The sequence below is a fragment of the Pecten maximus genome, chromosome 1, assembly GCF_902652985.1.
Source record: "Pecten maximus chromosome 1, xPecMax1.1, whole genome shotgun sequence".
In the NCBI taxonomy this organism is placed as follows: Eukaryota; Metazoa; Mollusca; class Bivalvia; order Pectinida; family Pectinidae; genus Pecten; species Pecten maximus.
The window spans coordinates 40900948-40924800 of NC_047015.1; the positions used below are offsets into that span (position 1 = coordinate 40900948).

General features: G+C 39.7%; 1 protein-coding gene across 1 annotated transcript; it reads right to left on the reverse strand.

Moving 5' to 3' along the window:
- Positions 1 to 2618: 2618 nt before the first annotated feature.
- On the reverse strand, positions 2619 to 18170 carry LOC117333847 (17-beta-hydroxysteroid dehydrogenase type 6-like). Its single transcript, XM_033893266.1, has 5 exons — positions 17637 to 18170; positions 9176 to 9388; positions 4548 to 4730; positions 3984 to 4116; positions 2619 to 3571 (listed from the first exon to the last, which is right to left on the reverse strand). The coding sequence occupies exons 1-5, from the start codon at positions 17842 to 17844 to the stop codon at positions 3244 to 3246; spliced, it is 1065 nt and encodes a 354-aa protein (XP_033749157.1). The 5' UTR covers positions 17845 to 18170; the 3' UTR covers positions 2619 to 3243.
- Positions 18171 to 23853: the final 5683 nt, after the last annotated feature.

A 23853-nucleotide genomic window follows, 5' to 3' on the forward strand; every position in this document is an offset into this window, starting at 1 on the left:
CACTATCTGTACTGTAATTGAAATTTGTGTGCAAGTGCTTGCAGTAACTAGTAATGTATCTAAATCGCTAGCGATACTCTACCGTGGGAATATGATTTTAACTGAGGCCTCTACAAAGTTTATGTTCTAACTAACAGTTTATGTTACAGCGACTCGACTCTATGTAGATGCTCTATACGTTCGATACAAAGGCAACCCTGTCATTTACTGTATTTTCAAAACATCTACAGTCCAGTTGAACACGTAACTAGTGATCTTATTGAATTTAAATAAAAGCTACGGGAGTTTTTTTTATGAATTTTCCAAATTGGCGAAAATTCCTTCCATATTCAAAGAAATATGAATTTCAAGATGCTTGGGTATACGTCGAAGAATGTGTCAGAGAATGGGTAAAACGTGAAAACGCTGTATTGTCTTTTCTGTTAAGAGTTGATTAAATCCATTATGTTCATAATAATAAAAAGAAAAGCAGCACAAGTTATAAAATGAAAACATACCTCAAGTCTGTATTTCTTGATCCCTATTTTAAAATTACGCTATTAGACTCTCATGACAGGTATGTGGGTGTGCCTGCAGATCAGGCTTCTAATACTTGTATCTTCGTCTGTAAAAAAGAACTAGGCTTGTTTGATATATCGCGTAGTGAGAAGGATGCAGACCTACCTTGTTTGTATTGGATTACTAGACTTCATTAGAAGCCTAATGATCAACGTTTGTTATTAATCTTCCGGAACACCTGGTCTTGTACTTTCTCGAGGGTCCCCTTCAAATCTGTGACCGATATATGAACTAAACCATGATTCTAACTCAAAATTGAAAAAACGAGGACAAATGTCGGCAACAAATTTATATTTTCACAGCGAACTATAAAATGAAACCAGGTGTTCTCCTCGGCGTCTTTGCTTCATATACGACACCCGTCATACAGATCTAGGTCACATCAAAGTGAAGTCTTCCAAGAATGATATCTTGAGTGGTGAAAACTGAACCTCTAGACATATCAACACATATCGTACAAGGAAATATAATATTTCCAAGTTAAATCAGGATGTCGAGCATACAACGGGACCTCTCGATGATCAGCGGTTATGGATTACAACAAGCTAACGGACAGGTGTCTAGAAGATCTGGTCCGGAGACGCATAAAAGACTCGGACCCAAGTGTATGTAGAAAGTTTGGAATACCAGGTCCCGGTTTCATCAACGTTCCTCAGAGTAAAATTTTCCATAGGAAAGCATAACAGAATTCTTAGCCAAGTCACATTCCTTAAATGCTCTTATGCTTTCCCATGGACAATTTAAGTTAAGAATTTTCTTTAAATTAAGGGATATTGAAACTGGTACCAGAGACTAAAAGACAAGCCTTGGGACGGCTGGAAAAAAAAACAACATGGAAACTAAAAGGAGAGGAGTGAACGTCCCAATGATTAGCGATTCAAGTGAAAACTTCTGGACCATCAATATTGGCATCATTCTGAATGTCAATTACCGGACAGTTACATGGTCTAGATGGAGACCTACTACGGCTGTCCTTTCCAGTGCACAGAATCAAATGAATAGCGTACTGTACGAATCTGCCAGTTTATTTATTTACAGGTGTATTTATTTTCAAATGAAAAGGGAAAGTGGTTCAATGTTCACGAATCTCTTCGCTGATCCGTGACCTCAACCTAAATATCAACGCCACGATTGTAGACGAACGAACTTATCAACGTCTGATCTACATATTTACGGGTTTATTATGACACAGAGAAATTAATATCACCCGAGTCAACCACTCCGTGCTTATTTTTTATTAATACTAACCAGAAGCAGACGCTCGTGAGTCAACATTACGTAAATACACAACACGCTTCAGTAATTGTGGGGGTGACAAAATAGGACAATCCTGACATACGCTCGTTAAACATGTCCGCGTTTTTGTTAGCAACCAAATGATTTCAGCACGTCTATGGGTATACAGTATACAGCACGACTTTGAACTACCTGTATCGATCGCCTTCATAACATAGGAACGGTTACTACTTTCCACGTTTCCCGGTAACGCAGACGGAGGAGATATATGGATCCCTAGGGACCTACTAGGTATATAAATACTCGCACGTGCATTCGTATTACGTAAGCAGATACAGCCACTTATTGTCTGTTTTGTGAGAATCTTAGTAACATCTATATATAACCCTCTTTGGACTTCTAAAATATTTACGTTGGCGTTCAAATAACACGCTTTCAACTTTAGCATCGAAGTGATACGTAGCCATGTAAGTAAAGCTTCATTATCTCGAACACAAATACCCTGCTTAGCTCGAAGTAAAGAGTTCCGGTAGTAAAATATAGCAACATAAATATACTGCCATCTCGAATACTTTGGATATCTCGAAACATTTCCATGGCCCAAAGGACTTCGAGATTAGGTATATAAGGGCTATTTTGGCTAACTCAAAATTTAGCACACAACCGAATGGTAAAGGCGTACCAACAATGCTTGCCATAAAACAATGTAGATAAAATAATTACTTCAAACAGCACTATCATAGTTCAGAGGAATGCTTCCACCGGGAAACTCACTCAAATAAGATTACCGCTAAATATGTACATATTGTTCAATTAACAACAAAATCACTTTGGTTTTTATTTCCATATTCAAATGGTTATGTATATGATTATGAATTTTCAGACGTGATTATATATGTATACATTAAACGAACTTCCGTAAACACAGATACGCAAACTAATTGAGTCTATATCATATTGTTGGTAAAACAGTCTACATATTACACCTTACAATCCATATCTGGTGTCTTCTCACGTAAGTTTACCGCGTCACGCTCTCATATAACATTCAAAACGTAAACCGATCCCTGAAAACGTTTGAATTCTAGACACAAGGATGACGAAATGTGTGGTCCGATATCACAAGCTTCTTCTCCATAACAGTTTCGCTCTTCACTTACTGATCTGATGAATTGAACATTGGAACCTCATTATATTCGGACCTTTTGATTTGATAGTGTCCGGATTAACGAATCGTCCAGATTAGCACGGGTCACATGGGATCAGCCAATATCATAACGTCCAAAACATATCTACACACGGAGAGTAATGACAAATCAACTACAAACATACACTCTACAATGTACATCGTCACATATCAATGCAGATATTTTGTGAAAATTTATCGAATATGTTCGGTCATTCAGAGCTTTCCGACCCCATTCAAAACACACAAAAATCTTAATTAGACTATTTCTTGACGTCCACCTTAATTTTGTAGATGGATTCGAAGAATCTGTCCGTTAAAGCAGTCGGCAGGTACATGAGTATGGATGCACGGACGTTGGACATGAAGTTGGGAACGTATCGCACGCGCGGCTCCTTCGTGGTGACTGCTTCTACCATCTGATCAACCACTTCATCCACATTACTGCGCGCGCGCTTCATCTGACCCTCAATACTCTTGAGAAATGCGTCGAAGTATTCCTCGCCATACACGTCCTTCACCTCTGTCGGCGTTTCCGCCCACGACTTCCGGTTGGTATCAATCAAATAATCCGTGGCGGCTATTGGTGTTCTGTAAAGGGAACATTAAACTAATAAACATCCAGAATAATGATAAGAAATTCTATCAAGGTCCTCAACAAGTTGAACATTTGTGAATTTATAGACAATTTTACGTTATTGCACTGAAGAAAAGGATTACTTCCGTAAATTGACGGGGTTTGGCGAGATGTTTCGAATTGGTCCAGATCACCAAAAAAATCTGAGAAAAACAAGTTGCCAACGAATGAAGACATTATTACTGTTGATGACTCCTGAAGTGGTCGTGATTTCTAAAGCTCATGATGTTTGCATTTATCGCTATAACACCTACGCTTGTGCAGGTACATCCAAGTACAAATACAAAACGGGCTTTAAATAAACAGAAAGACCAGCTAGCTATTCAGTAGATAGTTTAGGTGACTTTGATGAGAAGACTGTCTTACTTGTACAAGCCTGGTTCCACGGTGACCACTTTAATGTCAAACTTGTGCATTTCCTGGCGTAGTCCGTCAGAAAACGCTATACATGCCTTCTTAGACATTGAGTAGGCAGCAAACGACGGCACTGTGAACCGACCTGTAACACACATGGCATTCATTATTGTATGAACCGACCTGTAACACACATGGCATTCATTATTGTATGAACCGACCTGTAACACACATGACATTCATTATAATATGATTACCGACCTGTAACACACATGCCATTCATCTAGTGTAAAGCTATCTGTGATAATGTAGCAAACATTATAAATTTAACCGATCTGTTCGTTCTAATATATATGCTTAGTGGATATTAAAGAGACTAAAAAAATCTGCTGCTTCTTGCAAAACTTTGGATCTTTTCTGTCTTTCCTTTTTCTGTCTTTCCTCTCTTTCTCTTTATTTTCTTCTGATGTTGAGCGATTGACATTCGTCCTCATATGACACTTTAGCTATTTCGAGGATGTTGAACCCAGTAAAATAATGCACTTGATAGTACCACCCGACACTGGATCAATGTACCTGCAAGACTGGCCACGTTGACGACTCTGCCCTTTGACGCCCTGATGAGAGGAAGGAACGCCTTGGTTACCCTGACAACGCCAATCACATTCACGTCCATAATCTGTTGGAACTGGATTACAGAACACCATTCGATTTCCTGGAATACGGCTATCCCGGCGTTGTTTACACACGCCCACAGTGCTGTAAAATACCCCAAAATATGTCACTCAAACACAATACAACAAAGAACACCAACATGGGAAACCGTAATTCTAACTAAAAATCAACAAAACAAGGGGGTAATCTGAAGTCTCAAAATCAACAAAACAAGGGGGTAATCTGAAGGTCTCAAAATCAACAAAACAAGGGGGTAATCTGAAGGTCTCAACATCAACAAAACAAGGGGGGTAATCTGAAGGTCTCAACATCAACAAAACAAGGGGGGTAATCTGAAGGTCTCAACATCAACAAAACAAGGGGGGTAATCTGAAGGTCTCAACATCAACAAAACAAGGGGGGTAATCTGAAGGTCTCAAAATCAACAAAACAAGGGGGTAATCTGAAGGTCTCAACATCAACAAAACAAGGGGGTAATCTGAAGGTCTCAAAATCAACAAAACAAGGGGGTAATCTGAAGGTCTCAACATCAACAAAACAAGGGGGTAATCTGAAGGTCTCAACATCAACAAAACAAGGGGGTAATCTGAAGGTCTCAACATCAACAAAACAAGGGGGTAATCTGAAGGTCTCAAAATCAACAAAACAGGGGGGTAATCTGAAGGTCTCAACATCAACAAAACAAGGGGGTAATCTGAAGGTCTCAAAATCAACAAAACAGGGGGGTAATCTGAAGGTCTCAACATCAACAAAACAAGCGGGTAATCTGAAGGTCTCAAAATCAACAAAACAAGGGGGTAATCTGAAGGTCTCAACATCAACAAAACAAGGGGGTAATCTGAAGGTCTCAAAATCAACAAAACAAGGGGGCAATCTGAAGGTCAATCAACAAAACAAGGGGGTAATCTGAAGGTCTCAAAATCAACAAAACAAGGGGGCAATCTGAAGGTCTCAAAATCAACAAAACAAGGGGGTAATCTGAAGGTCTCAAAATCAACAAAACAAGGGGGTAATCTGAAGGTCTCAACATCAACAAAACAAGGGGAGTAATCTGAAGGTCTCAACATCAACAAAACAAGGGGGTAATCTGAAGGTCTCAACATCAACAAAACAAGGGGGTAATCTGAAGGTCTCAACATCAACAAAACAAGGGGGTAATCTGAAGGTCTCAACATCAACAAAACAAGGGGGTAATCTGAAGGTCTCAAAATCAACAAAACAAGGGGGTAATCTGAAGGTCTCGAAATCAACAAAACAAGTGGGGTAATCTGAAGGTCTCAACATCAACAAAACAAGGGGGTAATCTGAAGGTCAATCAACAAAACAAGGGGGTAATCTGAAGTCTCAACATCAACAAAACAAGGGGGTAATCTGAAGGTCAATCAACAAAACAAGGGGGTAATCTGAAGGTATCAAAATCAACAAAACAAGGGGGTAATCTGAAGGTCTCAAAATCAACAAAACAAGGGGGTAATCTGAAGGTCAATCAACAAAACAAGGGGGTAATCTGAAGGTCTCAACATCAACAAAACAAGGGGGCAATCTGAAGGTCTCAACATCAACAAAACAAGGGGGTAATCTGAAGGTCTCAAAATCAACAAAACAAGGGGGTAATCTGAAGGTCTCAAAATCAACAAAACAAGGGGGGTAATCTGAAGGTCTCAAAATCAACAAAACAAGGGGGTAATCTGAAGGTCTCAACATCAACAAAACAAGGGGGGTAATCTGAAGGTCTCAAAATCAACAAAACAAGGGGGTAATCTGAAGTCTCAAAATCAACAAAACAAGGGGGTAATCTGAAGGTCTCGACATCAACAAAACAAGGGGGTAATCTGAAGGTCTCGACATCAACAAAACAAGGGGGTAATCTGAAGGTCTCAACATCAACAAAACAAGGGGGGTAATCTGAAGGTCTCAACATCAACAAAACAAGGGGGTAATCTGAAGGTCTCGACATCAACAAAACAAGGGGGTAATCTGAAGGTCCCAACATCAACAAAACAAGGGGGTAATCTGAAGGTCTCAACATCAACAAAACAAGGGGGTAATCTGAAGGTCTCAACATCAACAAAACAAGGGGGTAATCTGAAGGTCCCAACATCAACAAAACAAGGGGGTAATCTGAAGGTCTCAACATCAACAAAACAAGGGGGTAATCTGAAGGTCTCAACATCAACAAAACAAGGGGGTAATCTGAAGGTCTCGACATCAACAAAACAAGGGGGTAATCTGAAGGTCTCAACATCAACAAAACAAGGGGGTAATCTGAAGGTCCCAACATCAACAAAACAAGGGGGTAATCTGAAGGTCTCAACATCAACAAAACAAGGGGGTGATCTGAAGGTCTCAAAATCAACAAAACAAGGGGGTAACCTGAAGGTCTCGAAATCAACAAAACAAGGGGGTAATCTGAAGGTCTCAACATCAACAAAACAAGGGGGTAATCTGAAGGTCTCAACATCAACAAAACAAGGGGGTAATCTGAAGGTCTCAACATCAACAAAACAAGGAGGTAATCTGAAGGTCTCAAAATCAACAAAACAAGGGGGTAATCTGAAGGTCTCAAAATCAACAAAACAAGGGGGTAATCTGAAGGTCTCAACATCAACAAAACAAGGGGGTAATCTGAAGGTCTCAAAATCAACAAAACAAGGGGGTAATCTGAAGGTCTCAAAATCAACAAAACAAGGGGGTAATCTGAAGGTCTCAACATCAACAAAACAAGGGGGTAATCTGAAGGTCTCAACATCAACAAAACAAGGGGGTAATCTGAAGGTCTCAAAATCAACAAAACAAGGGGATAATCTGAAGGTCTCAACATCAACAAAACAAGGGGAGTAATCTGAAGGTCTCAACATCAACAAAACAAGGGGGTAATCTGAAGGTCTCAACATCAACAAAACAAGGGGGTAATCTGAAGGTCAATCAACAAAACAAGGGGGTAATCTGAAGGTCTCAACATCAACAAAACAAGGGGGTAATCTGAAGGTCTCAACATCAACAAAACAAGCGGGTAATCTGAAGGTCTCAACATCAACAAAACAAGCGGGTAATCTGAAGGTCTCAACATCAACAAAACAAGGGGGGTAATCTGAAGGTCTCAACATCAACAAAACAAGGGGGTAATCTGAAGGTCTCAAAATCAACAAAACAAGGGGGTAATCTGAAGGTCTCAAAATCAACAAAACAAGGGGGTAATCTGAAGGTCTCAACATCAACAAAACAAGGGGGTAATCTGAAGGTCTCAACATCAACAAAACAAGCGGGTAATCTGAAGGTCTCAACATCAACAAAACAAGGGGAGTAATCTGAAGGTCTCAACATCAACAAAACAAGGGGGGTAATCTGAAGGTAAATCAACAAAACAAGGGGGGTAATCTGAAGGTCTCAAAATCAACAAAACAAGGGGGTAATCTGAAGGTCTCAACATCAACAAAACAAGGGGAGTAATCTGAAGGTCTCAACATCAACAAAACAAGGGGGTAATCTGAAGGTCAATCAACAAAACAAGGGGGTAATCTGAAGGTCTCAACATCAACAAAACAAGGGGGTAATCTGAAGGTCTCAACATCAACAAAACAAGGGGGTAATCTGAAGGTCTCAACATCAACAAAACAAGGGGGTAATCTGAAGTCTCAAAATCAACAAAACAAGGGGGTAATCTGAAGGTCTCAAAATCAACAAAACAAGGGGGTATCCTGAAGGTCTCAAAATCAACAAAACAGGGAGGTAATCTGAAGGTCTCAACATCAACAAAACAAGGGGGTAATCTGAAGGTCTCACAATCAACAAAACAAGGGGGTAACCTGAAGGTCTCGACATCAACAAAACAAGAGGGTAATCTGAAGGTCTCAACATCAACAAAACAAGGGGGTAATCTGAAGGTCTCAAAATCAACAAAACAAGGGGGTAATCCGAAGGTCTCAACATCAACAAAACAAGGGGGTAATCTGAAGACATGAGAGTGTCTGCTCCGGAAGGGTACTCAAAGGGCCGAATGCAAGAACTGATTTTGATTCCATAGGATGAATTAAAGAAATACCCCAAACTAAAATGAAACATTGTATTTAAAACGATTGAAACATCTATTTCATTTTATTTTATCATATATAATGAATTATGGCTTTACATAAAACACAGCGACTTCGCACGAATTCCCAACTCACGGTCCATATACATGTATAATGCACTACAAAGGTAAACACGTTTAATTCATTCTTTGCCAGGGTGGCCAGTTAAGGCCAAAGTACAAATCCCGTATTTTCTCTTCTCGATTCCTCGATATTTGTTCGACAACGCGTGAAAACAACAGAGAGCAATATGAACGACTCGGATGTGTTTGATCACGAGTAACGTTTGCGACGGCGATAGTAAGAAAGACAGCGAAAGCATGACGATGAGGAAGCGAAACATCTTGCGTCCAAGAAGAAATAATCGCCATACTAGCGTCCCCTTACAATAGCGTTGTCAATAAGAATTGCTGATAGGAAAGGAGGTTTATTTCATACATCACTGATACAGAAACTCACTATTGTCGCCGAGATTTTCTTTGACGAACCGAACAGCACTTCTGACATGAAAATCATCTGTGACGTTAAGTTCCATGACCTTGATCCGTCCGGAGGAATCTTCTTCAAGCTTTCTAGCTCCCTCGCGGCTCGGTGCCAAACATCCGGCAAACACGCTGAAGCCGAGCTTGTCCAAACGCATGGCCAGACTGTTTCCGAATCCACTGTCGCATCCTGCAAAGTAAAAATGGTAACATTAACATTCTTTGAATCATAAAAAAACATATGTACTCTAGGTATTCGACTGGGTGTCACGCAAATGGTTTAAGCACTGAACTAGAAAATACATCGAGTGTCGATTATATCAAAATATGGGTCTATACATCAATAAACCAATATGTTCTTATTCATTCAATTCAATTTTAATGGTAAAATGAGAAACGTTTTATGAGCAAAATGAAGTATTTCTGATTTTACTTTATCAAGGTGTCCCCGTAATACACACACATATTGACAGTGTTTTGTTGGGAATTTATGATAAGGGGTAATAATTGTAGCTGTTGTCCCCATTGAAGGACTTGTAAAAGGCGACTACATATGGGATCGCCACTCTCCCTTCTGATGTCTCTCATGACTACTGTTTTACTTCTGGTTTTGCACTAGAACGTGTCCCAGTTTGAGGATGGGTAAGGGATTTTAGAACGTGTCCCAGTTTGAGTATGGGTAGGGGATTTTAGAAGGTGTCCCAGTTTGAGGATGGGTAAGGGATTTTAGAAGGTGTCCCAGTTTGAGGATGGGTAGGGGATTTTAGAACGTGTCCCAGTTTGAGGATGGGTAGGGGATTTTAGAACGTGTCCCAGTTTGAGGATGGTAGGGGATTTTAGAACGTGTCCCAGTTTGAGGATGGGTAGGGGATTTTAGAAGGTGTCCCAGTTTGAGGATGGGTAGGGGATTTTAGAACGTGTCCCAGTTTGAGGATGGGTAGGGGATTTTAGAACGTGTCCCAGTTTGAGGATGGGTAGGGGATTTTAGAACGTGTCCCAGTTTGAGGATGGTAGGGGATTTTGGAACGTGTCCCGGTTTGAGGATGGGTAGGGGATTTTAGAAGGTGTCCAAGTTTGAGGATGGGTAGGGGATTTTAGAACGTGTCCCAGTTTGAGGATGGGTAGGGGATTTTAGAACGTGTCCCAGTTTGAGGATGGGTAGGGGATTTTAGAACGTGTCCCAGTTTGAGGATGGTAGGGGATTTTGGAACGTGTCCCGGTTTGAGGATGGGTAGGGGATTTTAGAAGGTGTCCCAGTTTGAGGATGGGTAGGGGATTTTAGAACGTGTCCCAGTTTGAGGATGGGTAGGGGATTTTAGAACGTGTCCCAGTTTGAGGATGGGTAGGGGATTTTAGAAGGTGTCCCAGTTTGAGGATGGGTAGGAGATTTTAGAAGGTGTCCCAGTTTGAGGATGGGTAGGGGATTTTAGAAGGTGTCCCAGTTTGAGGATGGATAGGGGATTTTAGAACGTGTCTCAGTTTAAGGATGTGTAGGGGATTTTAGAACGTGTCCCAGTTTAAGGATGTGTAGGGGATTTTAGAACGTGTCCCAGTTTAAGGATGTGTAGGGGATTTTAGAACGTGTCCCAGTTTAAGGATGTGTAGGTGATTGATGCCCAAATCGTGACATACCGAAATCATTAAATTACTTGATGCTTGAGGTGTACAAGGTATTTCAGTGAATTGACACCATCCTTAAACTAGCTTCTGTTGTACAATAACAACCAACCAACCAACCAACCAACCAACCACTTTATTGAATGACGTCATGAGTTTGAAGTTGACAAATCCGATGCCTTGTTTCAAATTTCTCGTGTACAGGACCCCCCTTCCCCTTTTCGGAAGAGGGAAAATGTTTAAAGCCTGAAAAATGCCTTGGCGACCCCAAGACCCCTCGCAGACGCCCCACCCACCCCCCTTTCGAAAATCCTCTATGATACATTTTAAACAACAGTCCGTATATATATACTACAATGTTTCTTTTGACCCGATGGGGTGGGAAATCGTACCAGGTACCTGTAATTAGGCATGTTCTTCACATTCTGTTTGGTTTGGTTTTAAATCTAATTGTATATGTTTTAAATAAGTACTGCAGAACTACTGTACTAGCAGATGATACCTGATTACATTAAGATATTTACATGCCAGGTAAGAATTTAAAAAATGAAATATGAACAAGAATTTCACTAAGGTCCCGTTTATATGGAAAACAGCTCAGTGGTATGGACGTGACAGAGTGCCTGTCTGTTTTACATATATGTAAAGGTATTCCCATTAAGAGATAAGATCACCTTACGTTGATACCGAGTTACATATTCTAGTATAATACTTTGAAGTGCGCCACATGGTTTGATGAGATAAGACGTTTTCGTCAGTTTGACTGACAGGTAAACAAACATCAAGTGTATATACATTGTAGGTACTGATAACATTTCCCTTGTAGTTAGGGCTAACAGTGCAAATGTCATGGTGGCCATCTTGTATTTCAGAACGGCTCTGAAAATAGCAACACTTGATCGGGACCATCTCAGCATCATTTCAGGTAAGTTCAAACTGAACCCCACCGAAAAGCTTGAAAAGAAGTTTAAAATGTGAACAGTTTACAGACGGCGCATGGCGTTCGAAGGACAAAACATGATATGGCTATAGGTCATGACCTTTCGGGTCAAATGATCCAATAAAACACCATGAAAACGTCCGTTAATATGGTACCAATATAGGGTATCTGCCTCCATATGTATTTTGACACGTTGCCGACGACGAGTCTCGGTTCAAGAAATCTGGACCATGTTGGAATATATAGGAAGACTGTGTCTAGTTTCATATGTCCGGACAATACCCTTGATTAAACTAAAAACTCGACCATATAATTCCACGGTGTGTAAATATATCCGACACCCTGTCAGTGTAGTCTGTATCGTGCTGTACTACCTAGACTGATTGAAAAAAACACCTATTTTAATAAGCAGATAAACAGTCTTAGTATTTAACCTCAAATGTCATCTTCCTGCCTTTCACCAGATTAAACAGACAATATAGCCGAGTAAACGAAATCGTAATCCAAACTCAAACCAGATTAAACAGACAATATAGCCGAGTAAACGAAATCGTAATCCAAACTCAAAATCTGTAACATGGGGGCAAACTATGAATAAAATATAGAACAACACGGCGACACAAACAAAAAGCATCAAATGAATTGTTCTTGAACGGTATCTATTTTAGCGACTACACCAGCCATTCAAATCTACGTGTAATTCAGGTAGTGTCATGTTCTCTAAGTGAGACCCGCGTCGGTGACAACGTTCGGAACCATCAGTTAATGGCATTTGGACAAAAACTACCTATATATATTCGAGATTTAACGCCAATTGTGACTAAATACAATATGTAACTTGAGATAATTCACAAAGGACACCAATTACAACTTGTATGTTTGGAGATAATTCACAAAGGACACCAATTACAACTTGTATGTTTGGAGACAATTCCCAAAGGACACCAATTACAACTTGTATGTTTGGAGACAATTCACAAAGGACACCAATTACAACTTGAATGTTTGGAGATAATTCACAAAGGACACCAATTACAACTTGTATGTTCGATATTAAAAACACTCCCTTTCAGACAGCTCATAAATGATTTAAACACTTACACGTGATTTATGTACAGACCTAGTCCGTGAGATATACCCAGTCCGTGAGATATACCCAGTCCGTGAGATATACCCAATCCGTGAGATATACCCAGTCCGTGAGATATACCCAGTCCGTGAGATATACCCAGTCCGTGAGATATACACTGTCAAGGGATATAATCTAATGGTTCAGTTTAATCAAGGAAAAGGCACTGTCCGGGCATGTGTGTTTATCTACATGCATGTCAAAGCATGGATCAAATTATGTCTACAGAGACCCGCTGTCATCAATCTATGACGCAGAACATGCTGGGCGAAACTGAATGTTAATGGCATGTGCACGGATATTTTTACGTGTTTAGGCGTTTCATCTGGTGCTTGTTGACCCAATTGCTAGCTGTAACAATATATCAATCCACCTGTATTCAATTTCTCTGTTTACTGGTACAGACCAATAATTTGATAAACGAGACCGCGATATATGAAGATGAGAAGATGAGCAGACTGTTCTAATCATATCGGGAGATTTGTCGGTCGCAGTGATTTCCCCAAAGTATCACCAGCCGTCGTTAGTTTCCATTCGCTTATTAAGTACCATGTTTCGCATGGCGAGTCATAACTGTTCAACAAGGTGTAAATAGGCGGTCACGTGTTAGAACAGACCACCTTACTTATCCAGGTGTAAAATGGAAAGTGTAGGTCGCCATTCCAACTCGGACTGGAGGGAATATCCCTTTGGTTAGTAGTACCATGTACAATGTACGCAGTCACAATATATGTAGTTCGATCATTAGCCCGAGTTTCCGGTGTAGGGCCCCTTCACCAGACATAGTGTCAGGGCCAGAGGAAACTCGGGCTATTCGATCCCCAGCCTTGGTCAGATTATTTTTTCTTTCATTATTCTTTCTATTCCTTGTTCTACATGCAAGTTCGCTTGTATTATACACTAGTGCCAATCACGAGTGTGTTTTCTAAATATAAAATCAAATGGGATTATATATGCTATACAAATGTACATGCACCTGTTTGGTTTCGACACGAGTACATTTGCTTGGTTAAATTCAATGCGGACAAATAACTTGAAACTCGAGCTATGGCAATATCTTCCCTCTCCAGGCTGAGAAGTCCTGGTGGGGATAGGTCCTCGCACGTTCAGGAATTTAGGCCAATTATCCAGTGTCGATAAAAATAACGAAGCTGTTCCATGTAATGAGAGTCCGATCGCAGCTTGACGTGACAAAAGATGGCCTTTTCTGACAAAGTCGATCAGATGACCCATTTTACCCCCACCAACGTTAATGGACGTGAAGTACCATCAATACCCAGGTTATGTGGACCTAATTCACCAGTAATTACTTACACTATCTACACTACATACATTTAATGAACATCATTTTCCCTAAAAAGTCAGACTGAGATGAACTCTTTAAAGTATTTAAATGGACTTTGTCTCGTATGTAAACAGAGAAAGGTCGCGAGATCCCGTTTGAAGTGTATTATTTCTACGCGATATTATTCTGTACTGTACACTCCTTCGTTGCTATATGTATTCGATATATATTGCTTAAACAGACATTTATTTATAAGATAACAAATAATTCTCACGAGTAAAACAGATTATGACATATGTTAAAGTTTGAGGAGAACTTTTGCGATGTTTACAAATGTAACGACCACACCAGGACTCGAACCCCGGACCTCCGACGGACGCTCTAGCCATTGTGAGCTACCTGGACAGTTCAGTCCAGTCCTGTTCCGCTACATTCAGCCATAACTATCGTTAGGACGTTAAACAATGTAAACATCAGACACTCAACAAAGTGTTCGACCTCCAACACAGGGGCTCGTCTCTATTGATCAGTAAAAATACTATTTGAGTCATGTATCAGGGATCACTACAAATTCAGCTTTATTGACATCTAATAATGTAGTCAATATATTATATTATCTTTAATGATCAATATAAACAAGCTCCTGTGTCCCGAAGACACACAAGGGACCCTATATATCACCTCACATAGGGATCGTTTTAGTTAGGTGCCAAATACGATAGGAGAGGAAGAATGCAACGACCAGATCAGGAACCTCCGAACTCTAGACGCACGCTGTGACCATTTTGGGCTACGTAGGGCCTCAATGCAACTTTTATAGAACTCCTTTTCTTGCCTGTTCATAAAGTCATCCACTGCATGTATGACGTCATAATCGGACCGAAAGAATGTGCCTGAAATAGCTGTTTTACAGTTTTAGAAATAGATAAAAAGTCTGATGGAGCGAGATCAGGTGAATAAGACGGATGCTCAATCAATTTAAAGCCACAATCGTGAATGGTAGTCATGGCAATGACAGACTTGTGAACAGGAGCATTGTCCTGATGGAATAACGCACTTTTAGTGAGCTTTTCGCGGCGCTTAAGTTATGTTAAATATTTCCCAGTGTCATTTATTGCTTGTCCCTTTTGGAGATCATCTATCAGCAGAATACCATCCGTATCCAAGAAAACCAAGGCTACCTTCCCAGCTGATGGAACTGTCTTTGCCTTCTTAATTTGGCGGGGGTGACAAATCTCTGAAGAAAGCTGGCAGGATCTTCCTCAAAAAGGTTCATATTAGCACGCGATAATGTGCGTCTGGTGTGCTTCTGATCAACTGTAATATCAACTCGTCTTGGTACCCATCGGGCCGAAGGCTTTCTCATTGCAAGATCCTCGGTCTGAATGGAATGTACTCTTTCCGGGGAAATGCCAACTCTACTGGCTATATATCTTTCTGTGACTCGTCTGTCAGTCATAACAATATCATGAACTTTATTGACCATTTTTAGGGTTGCAACATTGACGGGCCATCCAGGACGGGGGTCATCCTCAAGGCTCTGTCGGCCGCGCTTTAATTCCGCCCGCCACCTTTTCACTGTAGCATATGGAGGGACATATCTCCCCAGTGTTGCTACCGTATCATTATGGATATCCTTAGGTGTTAAACCTTTTTTATGCAAATATTGGATCAATGCCCTATATAGTCAGAGAATAGTAGGACTTAAAAAGAACATCAATGAGTACCTCCTTCAATACGAGGCTCACAACATATCAATCATCCCTCGCTTTATGATAAGTGCATGAGTTAAAATACCAACCAGCTGCAGGCAGTGTATGAAAATGAATGGATACCAGATAGTCTCGTTTTATTTGTTAAATATCAATTAATGACATAGGTAATAATTCAACATGACAAAATTATCGGCTTCATGGTACAAAATGGCCGCCTAAACAACAAATTATACCGGAAGATGACGTTGATTGGTACCCTTGGAATGACGGTCTGGTAAGCTGCCAGTATAATTTACGAACATTAGATCTGGTTAACGACAACAATCCACCAATCCATTGTTTGTCTACTATTGGCAAAGATTACTAAATATAAATAGATGTTCCTCGAAGAGATTTACGTGTCATTTGGAATTATAAATAACTCGTTCACTACAACACAACGGAACGTGCCGTGTAAAGTCTTTACAGGAAAAAAAACCCACTGCACCATTATTTAGGATCCGAGTGTGGTAGAAAGTGTTATAAAGCAAGTGTAATTTTAACCCAGTCTCATCCTCTCTGATTTAAATCTCTGTAGCATTTTTTCGGTGCGCTGGACGCCATAAATCCTGCCCCAGCGACATGAAGGGGAGGTCGGTCTAGACCTATATGATACTGTACATTGTACGCTTTGTTATAACTTCGAATGTCGTATATATCTATCTATATAATATACCCACGTGACGTTATAATTGTCTGTAGCACAGGTACAGGATGTTGGGAGTAAATATCTATACCCTGTTTAGTGCTATTGTACCTGGCATAATGATAACGTAAGCTGGAAATGATATGTCAATTTAGGTACTCCAGTTCTCAGAAGTATTACATGAATTGGCACTTAATTTTTTTTGGTGCATGACGAGTCAGCCCAAGGAATTGTGTGTAGTGACACTTTACTGTCCTTTCCTTGTCTTAAATTACCTACTCCAGTTTATTTTTATTTTCACAATCTGCAGCTTTCATTCATCTTTAGATAGTGCTAGGTCACAAAACCCTTAAAACTGATATCACTTAGTGCCCTCATTTTCAGACAAAGCTCGAAGACGTTCATGCCCTAGTAACGTATGACAAATGAACCAAAATGCAGATTGTTGCGTATTCAGAAAATTATGATGTATGTGTAAATGTGTACTTATATATCGTGTAGAATATGTCGGTATACGACAGTCACTAAGCCGTATCTAATGGAAAAGCAACAGCGTATACCTGGAATGAATTTTGGGGTGGAGCCGGGTAAAATACACCGATACCCGATCGAGGACGCTGTCAGTACGGTTACACTAATCTAGTTTGTCGGAACAAATTGGCTTTGTGTCACAAAAGAGTGTATTCACGTACCCTTAGGGTTCAGAGATCAAATCTTGTTTACTTGTCCGACTTACAAGGTATATCAAAGGTAAAGGGAATAAACAAGATTTGTGTACAGGTGCGGGCGGGACACAGGTATATTTTTCTAGCGTATCAAATACAGGCGTGTGTCTGTGTTTGTGTCCCCTTCGTAGGCATGCATGGTTGAGTCCTTTCCAAAACACATTAAATATTACTCTATCATACACAAAATGAAACGTGCATACTAAATAGTTGATGTGAATGTTTTGAATTTAACTCGTCTGGTATATAATCACATTCTGACAGGTAGAATATAGTGTCTAGCTGACATATAGCGGACCGTGTCTGGTGTGTTTACATATCAAGATTACAATAGCCACTCACCTGTAATTATAACAGCTTTACCGACAGGACTTATACAAAGTCTTGGCTTCTTACTGGTCAGAAGAAACAGGGCGGTGAGTCCAAGCACAGCATAAAACACAACCGCGTATAGTGGATCAGACAGCACATTTGCACATAAAGCATGGGGCTGAGTAAAATAAACTCCAAACCCCAACACCAATATGACGACTCCCGCTAAACGCTTCATTCTGGATTATCAGTTACTGAATATATATATAGTTTGTACGTATGTTAGCACAGGTAATAAACACAAGTGTGTCACCCAGCGTCCATTGTCATGCATGTATTGCGAGTCGGTCACCCCTCCGTTCAACGTCCATATAAATACCTACGGAGATAGGTACTGAGTTCAAAGACACCACACAACGCTAATGTTTACAAATGTAGTCCAGTCCATTACATGATTAGGGGTACCGGGGTTTTATGGCGATCCGATTGATTTCTACCTGTATTCGTTATCTACAATTATCGTATATGACTTTTTACACATGAACAGATCACAATCGACTAGCGAAATGAGATGTATTCGAACACCCCATTCCCTTATGTACACAAAACGCGTCACATCTAACCAACGACAGTGGTAACTACATTGACGAATTGATTATTCGTCGCGGTTGCCTGTGTATTTCATAACGCGATATCATGTAATTGATTGCTTGTACAATCCCACTAATTTAACGCCAGCTCGTTGGTTAGTGTTAAACTTTTTTTTAAATCCTTTATCAATACTTCTTTATCTTCATAACAATTACTGTTACCGTTCCGTCCATAACTAAGACAGTAGGTTAATTGCTGGGAAGTGATGATATGCACGGAGAATCACAACACACACATAATATGCCCAAGTTCTCAGACATTTCCTGATACAGACCAGGTATCTCTGGTAATCTGATGTTGCACGTCATGTGGAGCCATCGGTTATACAGATTCTAAGGAGATATCAACTGGGAAATCACTTTCGAGATTTGTTTGATCTAAAACGATATTTATAGCAATTGACTCAGTCAGCTTAACCGCGACTACTATATATGCTGATGGATTAAATATATTAGTTTTCGATTCGTCGTATTGTTTTGCCTACTGTCATTGTCAACTGTCTCAGTTACAAATTGCGATGCCCGCAGGTATTGACGTTGCTATTTAATCGATATAATCACCAAGTCATTGTCATCGTTCAAGTGTTGTATTTATTTACCCCCACGATGTACACAGTTGTATACATTTCTTGTTTGACTTACGTGTGTACAAACTGTATTAACTAGTGTTGTAACTCTTACTGTCGCACGAACTGTATTAACTAGTGTTGTAACTCTTACTGGCGCACGAACTGTATTAACTAGTGTTGTAACTCTTACTGACGCACGAACTGTATTAACTAGTGTTGTAACACTGACTGACGCACGAACTGTATTAACTAGTGTTGTAACTCTTACTGACGCACGAACTGTATCAACTAGTGTTGTAACTCTTACTGACGCACGAACTGTATTAACAAGTGTTGTAACTCTTACTGACGCACAAACTGTATCAACTAGTGTTGTAATTCTTACTGACGCACGAACTGTATTAACTAGTGTTGTAAACACTGACTGACGCACGAAACTGTATCAACTAGTGTTGTAACTCTTACTGACGCACGAACTGTATCAACTAGTGTTGTAACTCTTACTGACGCACGAACTGTATTAACTAGTGTTGTAACTCTTACTGACGCACGAACTGTATTAACTAGTGTTGTAACTCTTACTGACGCACGAACTGTATTAACTAGTGTTGTAACTCTTACTGGCGCACGAACTGTATTAACTAGTGTTGTAACTCTTACTGACGCACGAACTGTATTAACTAGTGTTGTAATTCTTACTGACGCACGAACTGTATTAACTAGTGTTGTAAACACTGACTGACGCAGGAACTGTATTAACCAGTGATGTAAACTCTTATTGACGCACGAACTGTATTAACTAGTGTTGTAACTCTTACTGACGCACGAACTGTATTAACTAGTGTTGTAACTCTTACTAACGCACGAACTGTATTAACTAGTGTTGTAAACACTGACTGACGCACGAACTGTATTAACTAGTGTTGTAACTCTTACTGACGCACTAACTCTATTAACTAGTGTTGTAACTCTTACTGACGCACGAACTGTATTAACTAGTGTTGTTACTCTTACTGAGGCACGGACTGTATCAACTAGTGTTGTAACTCTTACTGACGCACGAACTGTATTAACTAGTGTTGTAACTCTTACTGACGCATGAACTGTATTAACTAGTGTTGTAACTCTTACTGACGCACGAACTGTATTAACTCGTGTTGTAACTCTTACTGACGCACGAACTGTATTAACTAGTGTTGTTGTTTAAACACTGATTGACGCTTTATCTATTGTTTTTGTTATGGCGTATACTTTTACTGGCGCATTAAATGTTGTATTTTTTTTTTTTTTTTTTTTTTAACTTTTTACACTTTCCTTTTCGCATTCAAGATACAGATTTTGTTGTATGCACTATAATGGTGCATTAAATGTGTTACAACGGTGTATTATACTCTCAACATGGCACATCCCTAGATTTGGACATGTTCATGTATCCCACTAGCTACGTGTTGTCATTTGCATGTTTTGCATTCGCCTTTTCTTTTGTATCTTTTGCCACAGGAGCATCTTTTTCTGATTGTAATACAGATTGTTTATGCATTAATTGTTAGATATTTTAGTTAAGTGTTTCGTTAAATTCCCAGTAATGATGCATTTATTTGTTGTATTTCCTAAAACAAATCGTTGCCTGCCTATGCTATATCTACACGGAATTAACCCAAGACATTTTCGTTTGCGCAGCTTTCAATGTTATACTGTTTCATTTGCAATTACACGGAAAATAAAGTAAATTACGACGGTAATGGCGCGTGAATACAGTCCTAACTACCATCTATACACACCACGTGCTAAATACAGACTTCATGTTAAGCACATCTGCATGTTTTTAAGTTTTTAAACAAATTTCAATATACTGTAGAGGTGTAACAAGGCATCTCAAGCAATAGGATTCCCCTCGCTATTCAACATTTACTATATAACACACAAAAGGTGGTAACAATTGTCCAATCCCAACGTCTCTCAGGAAAACACTGTTATAACATGAGATGACAGTTACCAGTTAAAATCCCAATCAACAGAACAATCTGTTAATTAACGAAGAGTGACCTCTAATCGTATCCCAGAAGATTCAAATGCAGATTCATCCAGGACAATCAGATTTAATTAACGTATCGGGAGAGAGAGAGAATATAAAAGATCTATACTTTCAGCGGCCTAAATTTTGACCATAGAAGGTTAAAACCAGAATTTGCCCAAAAGATGACGGCCGTTAGTAAGTGTGAGGAGTTCCGGGACTTCGAGAAAATATATGAAGTTGAAAGGGCAAGGACATCGGAAATCTTTTTATTGTAACTGTGGCCTCCAGGTGGATGAAACCTGTGGCTTCCGGGTGGGTGAAACCTGTGACCTCCATGTGAGTGAAACCTGTGACCTCCAGGTGGGTGAAACCTGTGACCTCCAGGTGGGTGAAACCTGTGGACTCCGGGTGGGTGAAACCTGTGACCTCCAGGTGGGTGAAACCTGTGACCTCCAGGTGGGTGAAACCTGTGGTCTCCGGGTGGGTGAAACCTGTGGTCTCCGGGTGGGTGAAACCTGTGACCTGCAGGTGAGTGAAATCTGTGACCTCCGGGTGAGTGAAACTTGTGACCTCCAGGTGGGTGAAATATGTGACCTGCAGGTGGGTGAAACCTGTGACCTGCAGGTGGGTGAAACCCGAGTGAACTGGTAAGTGAGAATGACGGCTGTAAGTGTGTCAAGTTTCAGGACAATCACGCAATAAATGAAGTCCCTTGAGCATGGATTCAAAAATCTATTTATAGTAATAGTGATCTCATTTTACCACAGGTGGGTGAAACCTGTAAGTGTATGGAGTTTCAGAACAATCATGCAATATAGAAGTCCATTGAGCATGGATTCAGAACTATATTTATAGTAGCGGTGATCTCATTTTGACCCCAGGTGGGCGTGACCTGAAGAGATGATGATAAGTAATAATGTGTACGTATGTGCCTATCCATGTACCCCCTCTCCAACTCGCCAGGATGGGATAATGAAGTGCATTGTATTACTATAGAAGTGTTGCTTTATTCGATAACAGGAAACCTAAACATGGCACACAGGTTCATACTACATGTACCTCGAGTTATGTATGTCAGTTACAAATGGGAAATACCTGTATCAATAAAACATCACAATCATGATCAACCGTCGATACATTTCTTATACACAGCAGATCAGACATAAATCTAAATCTAAATAAGTTATGACAAGAAACTATTCGTCTAAGTTAGATATTTGAAATAAAACTGACGAAATGTAAGTCATGATCATCATTTGCCAGATATTATTTCTATGCTTCATTCTTTTTTCAAAACTTAATTTTATGCAGTTAGACTGGTTTTTCGGTTGAAGTATATTTCTCTAAAAAGTATGATGGATACAAACTCTACCGGCTAACAGGAGTTGTATCCAGTAGTAAACGTATATACTGAACCGGTATTACAATGCAACACATGGATGACTTGGTGCACCCACACTTTTTGCTGTAGAATAGTATATTAGCGTTATCATAATTAAACGCAATGTTTCCAGCGAGAGAATCGCTGAAATAAGATTACCGCTAAAACAAGATTGCCACTAAAATAAGATTACCGCTAAAACAAGATTGCCACAGAAATAAGTTTTTTTACCACTAAAATAAGATTACCGCTAAAATAAGATTGCCACTGAAATAAGATTACCACTAAAATAAGATTACCGCTAAAATAAGATTGCCACTAAAATAAGATTACTGCTAAAACAAGATTGCCACTGAAATAAGATTTTACCACTAAAATAATATTACCGCTAAAATAAGATTGCCATTAAAATTTGTTTACCGCTAAAACAAGATTGCCACTAAAATAAAAATTACCGCTAAAATAAGATCACCACTAAAATAAGATTACCGCTAAATTAAGATAACCGCTAAAATAAGATTAACACTGAAATAAGAATACCACTAAAATAAGATTACCACTACATACAGTAAGTGGATGGTTGTGTCCCTTTACGAGAAATAAACCCTAACGCACTGAAATTAAGGTTTACAACTTGTGTATCACATGGCATACTGCCAGTGAAACGAAATGAGCTTTAAATGTGTTTTATAACCTGATAAATGTAAATTGTATTAGTGTCTTTACGATTATAGCTTCACACCAACGCGATAAGACCACTCACTTCAAAATCACTTATTTATTCACTCTTGTTTTTGGCGTTGAAGTAGCATACCTCCATGAATAATTTGACGGATGAGCCGATATCAAACAGAGAAGCCGTCCTTGTTGTAGAATTGTGGAAGTGGGTGTAAGGGTTACTCACAAATTACAGAAACATGTCTGGTTACTGAATTTATACTTTACGTGCTTCTAAAGGTCTTACAGACAAACAATGCGTATGAGGATATACGATAAATTTAGATAAGTATATGTTGTTAAACGGTAGATAAAGATACTAACCGCAAGATTTATTTATGGGTGACGACATGGACAACACTTGTCAGATTTATTCTTGCCCTGCAGTTAGGGCGTAATAATTGTACCTGTTGTTCCCATTGCGATAAATGTATTACTTTTTCCTTCCTTTCTCAACAACTTTCCTCTTCTTACTTGACAATGCCTCAGTTTTAAATGTAAACTTTATTTATTTTACAACAACTAAGAAACACGTTATATCAACTAATCTTAATCACGCTTGCTGGCCCGGATGGAAGCCCGCGAGGGTTCTTACTGTGGAAGGAAACCGGAGTACCCGGGAAACCCCTAAGTAGTCGGGCAGGTGATCACATGATACCCGTGATCAAACCCGGCCGCCTAGGTCAAAGGCGGTGTGTTAACTATGGAACGGAATTCAAGTAAATATTACACTATCCGTTATTGCATTATCGTGTGCAACATTAACATTGTGTTATGCGAATTGAACCTTATCATTTCCTTTATTATCATTCATGTATTCAGTGTTAAGATTGCATTTTGCAGTTTGATTGAGCAACCGGTATTCGCTAGGTTAACATTCGGTATTGCATTATCGGCATTCGCGGTCACTTTG

Excerpts from the sequence above, each read along its gene's own strand:
- LOC117333847 (XM_033893266.1), bottom strand. The coding sequence starts at position 17,844 with ATGAAGCGTTTAGCGGGAGTCGTCATATTGGTGTTGGGGTTTGGAGTT. Across the intron at positions 9,389-17,636 it reads TAAAGCTGTTATAATTACAG|GATGCGACAGTGGATTCGGA; the intron begins GTGAGTGGCTAT and ends TTTACTTTGCAG. Across the intron at positions 3,572-3,983 it reads GTGGAACCAGGCTTGTACAA|AACACCAATAGCCGCCACGG; the intron begins GTAAGACAGTCT and ends TTCCCTTTACAG.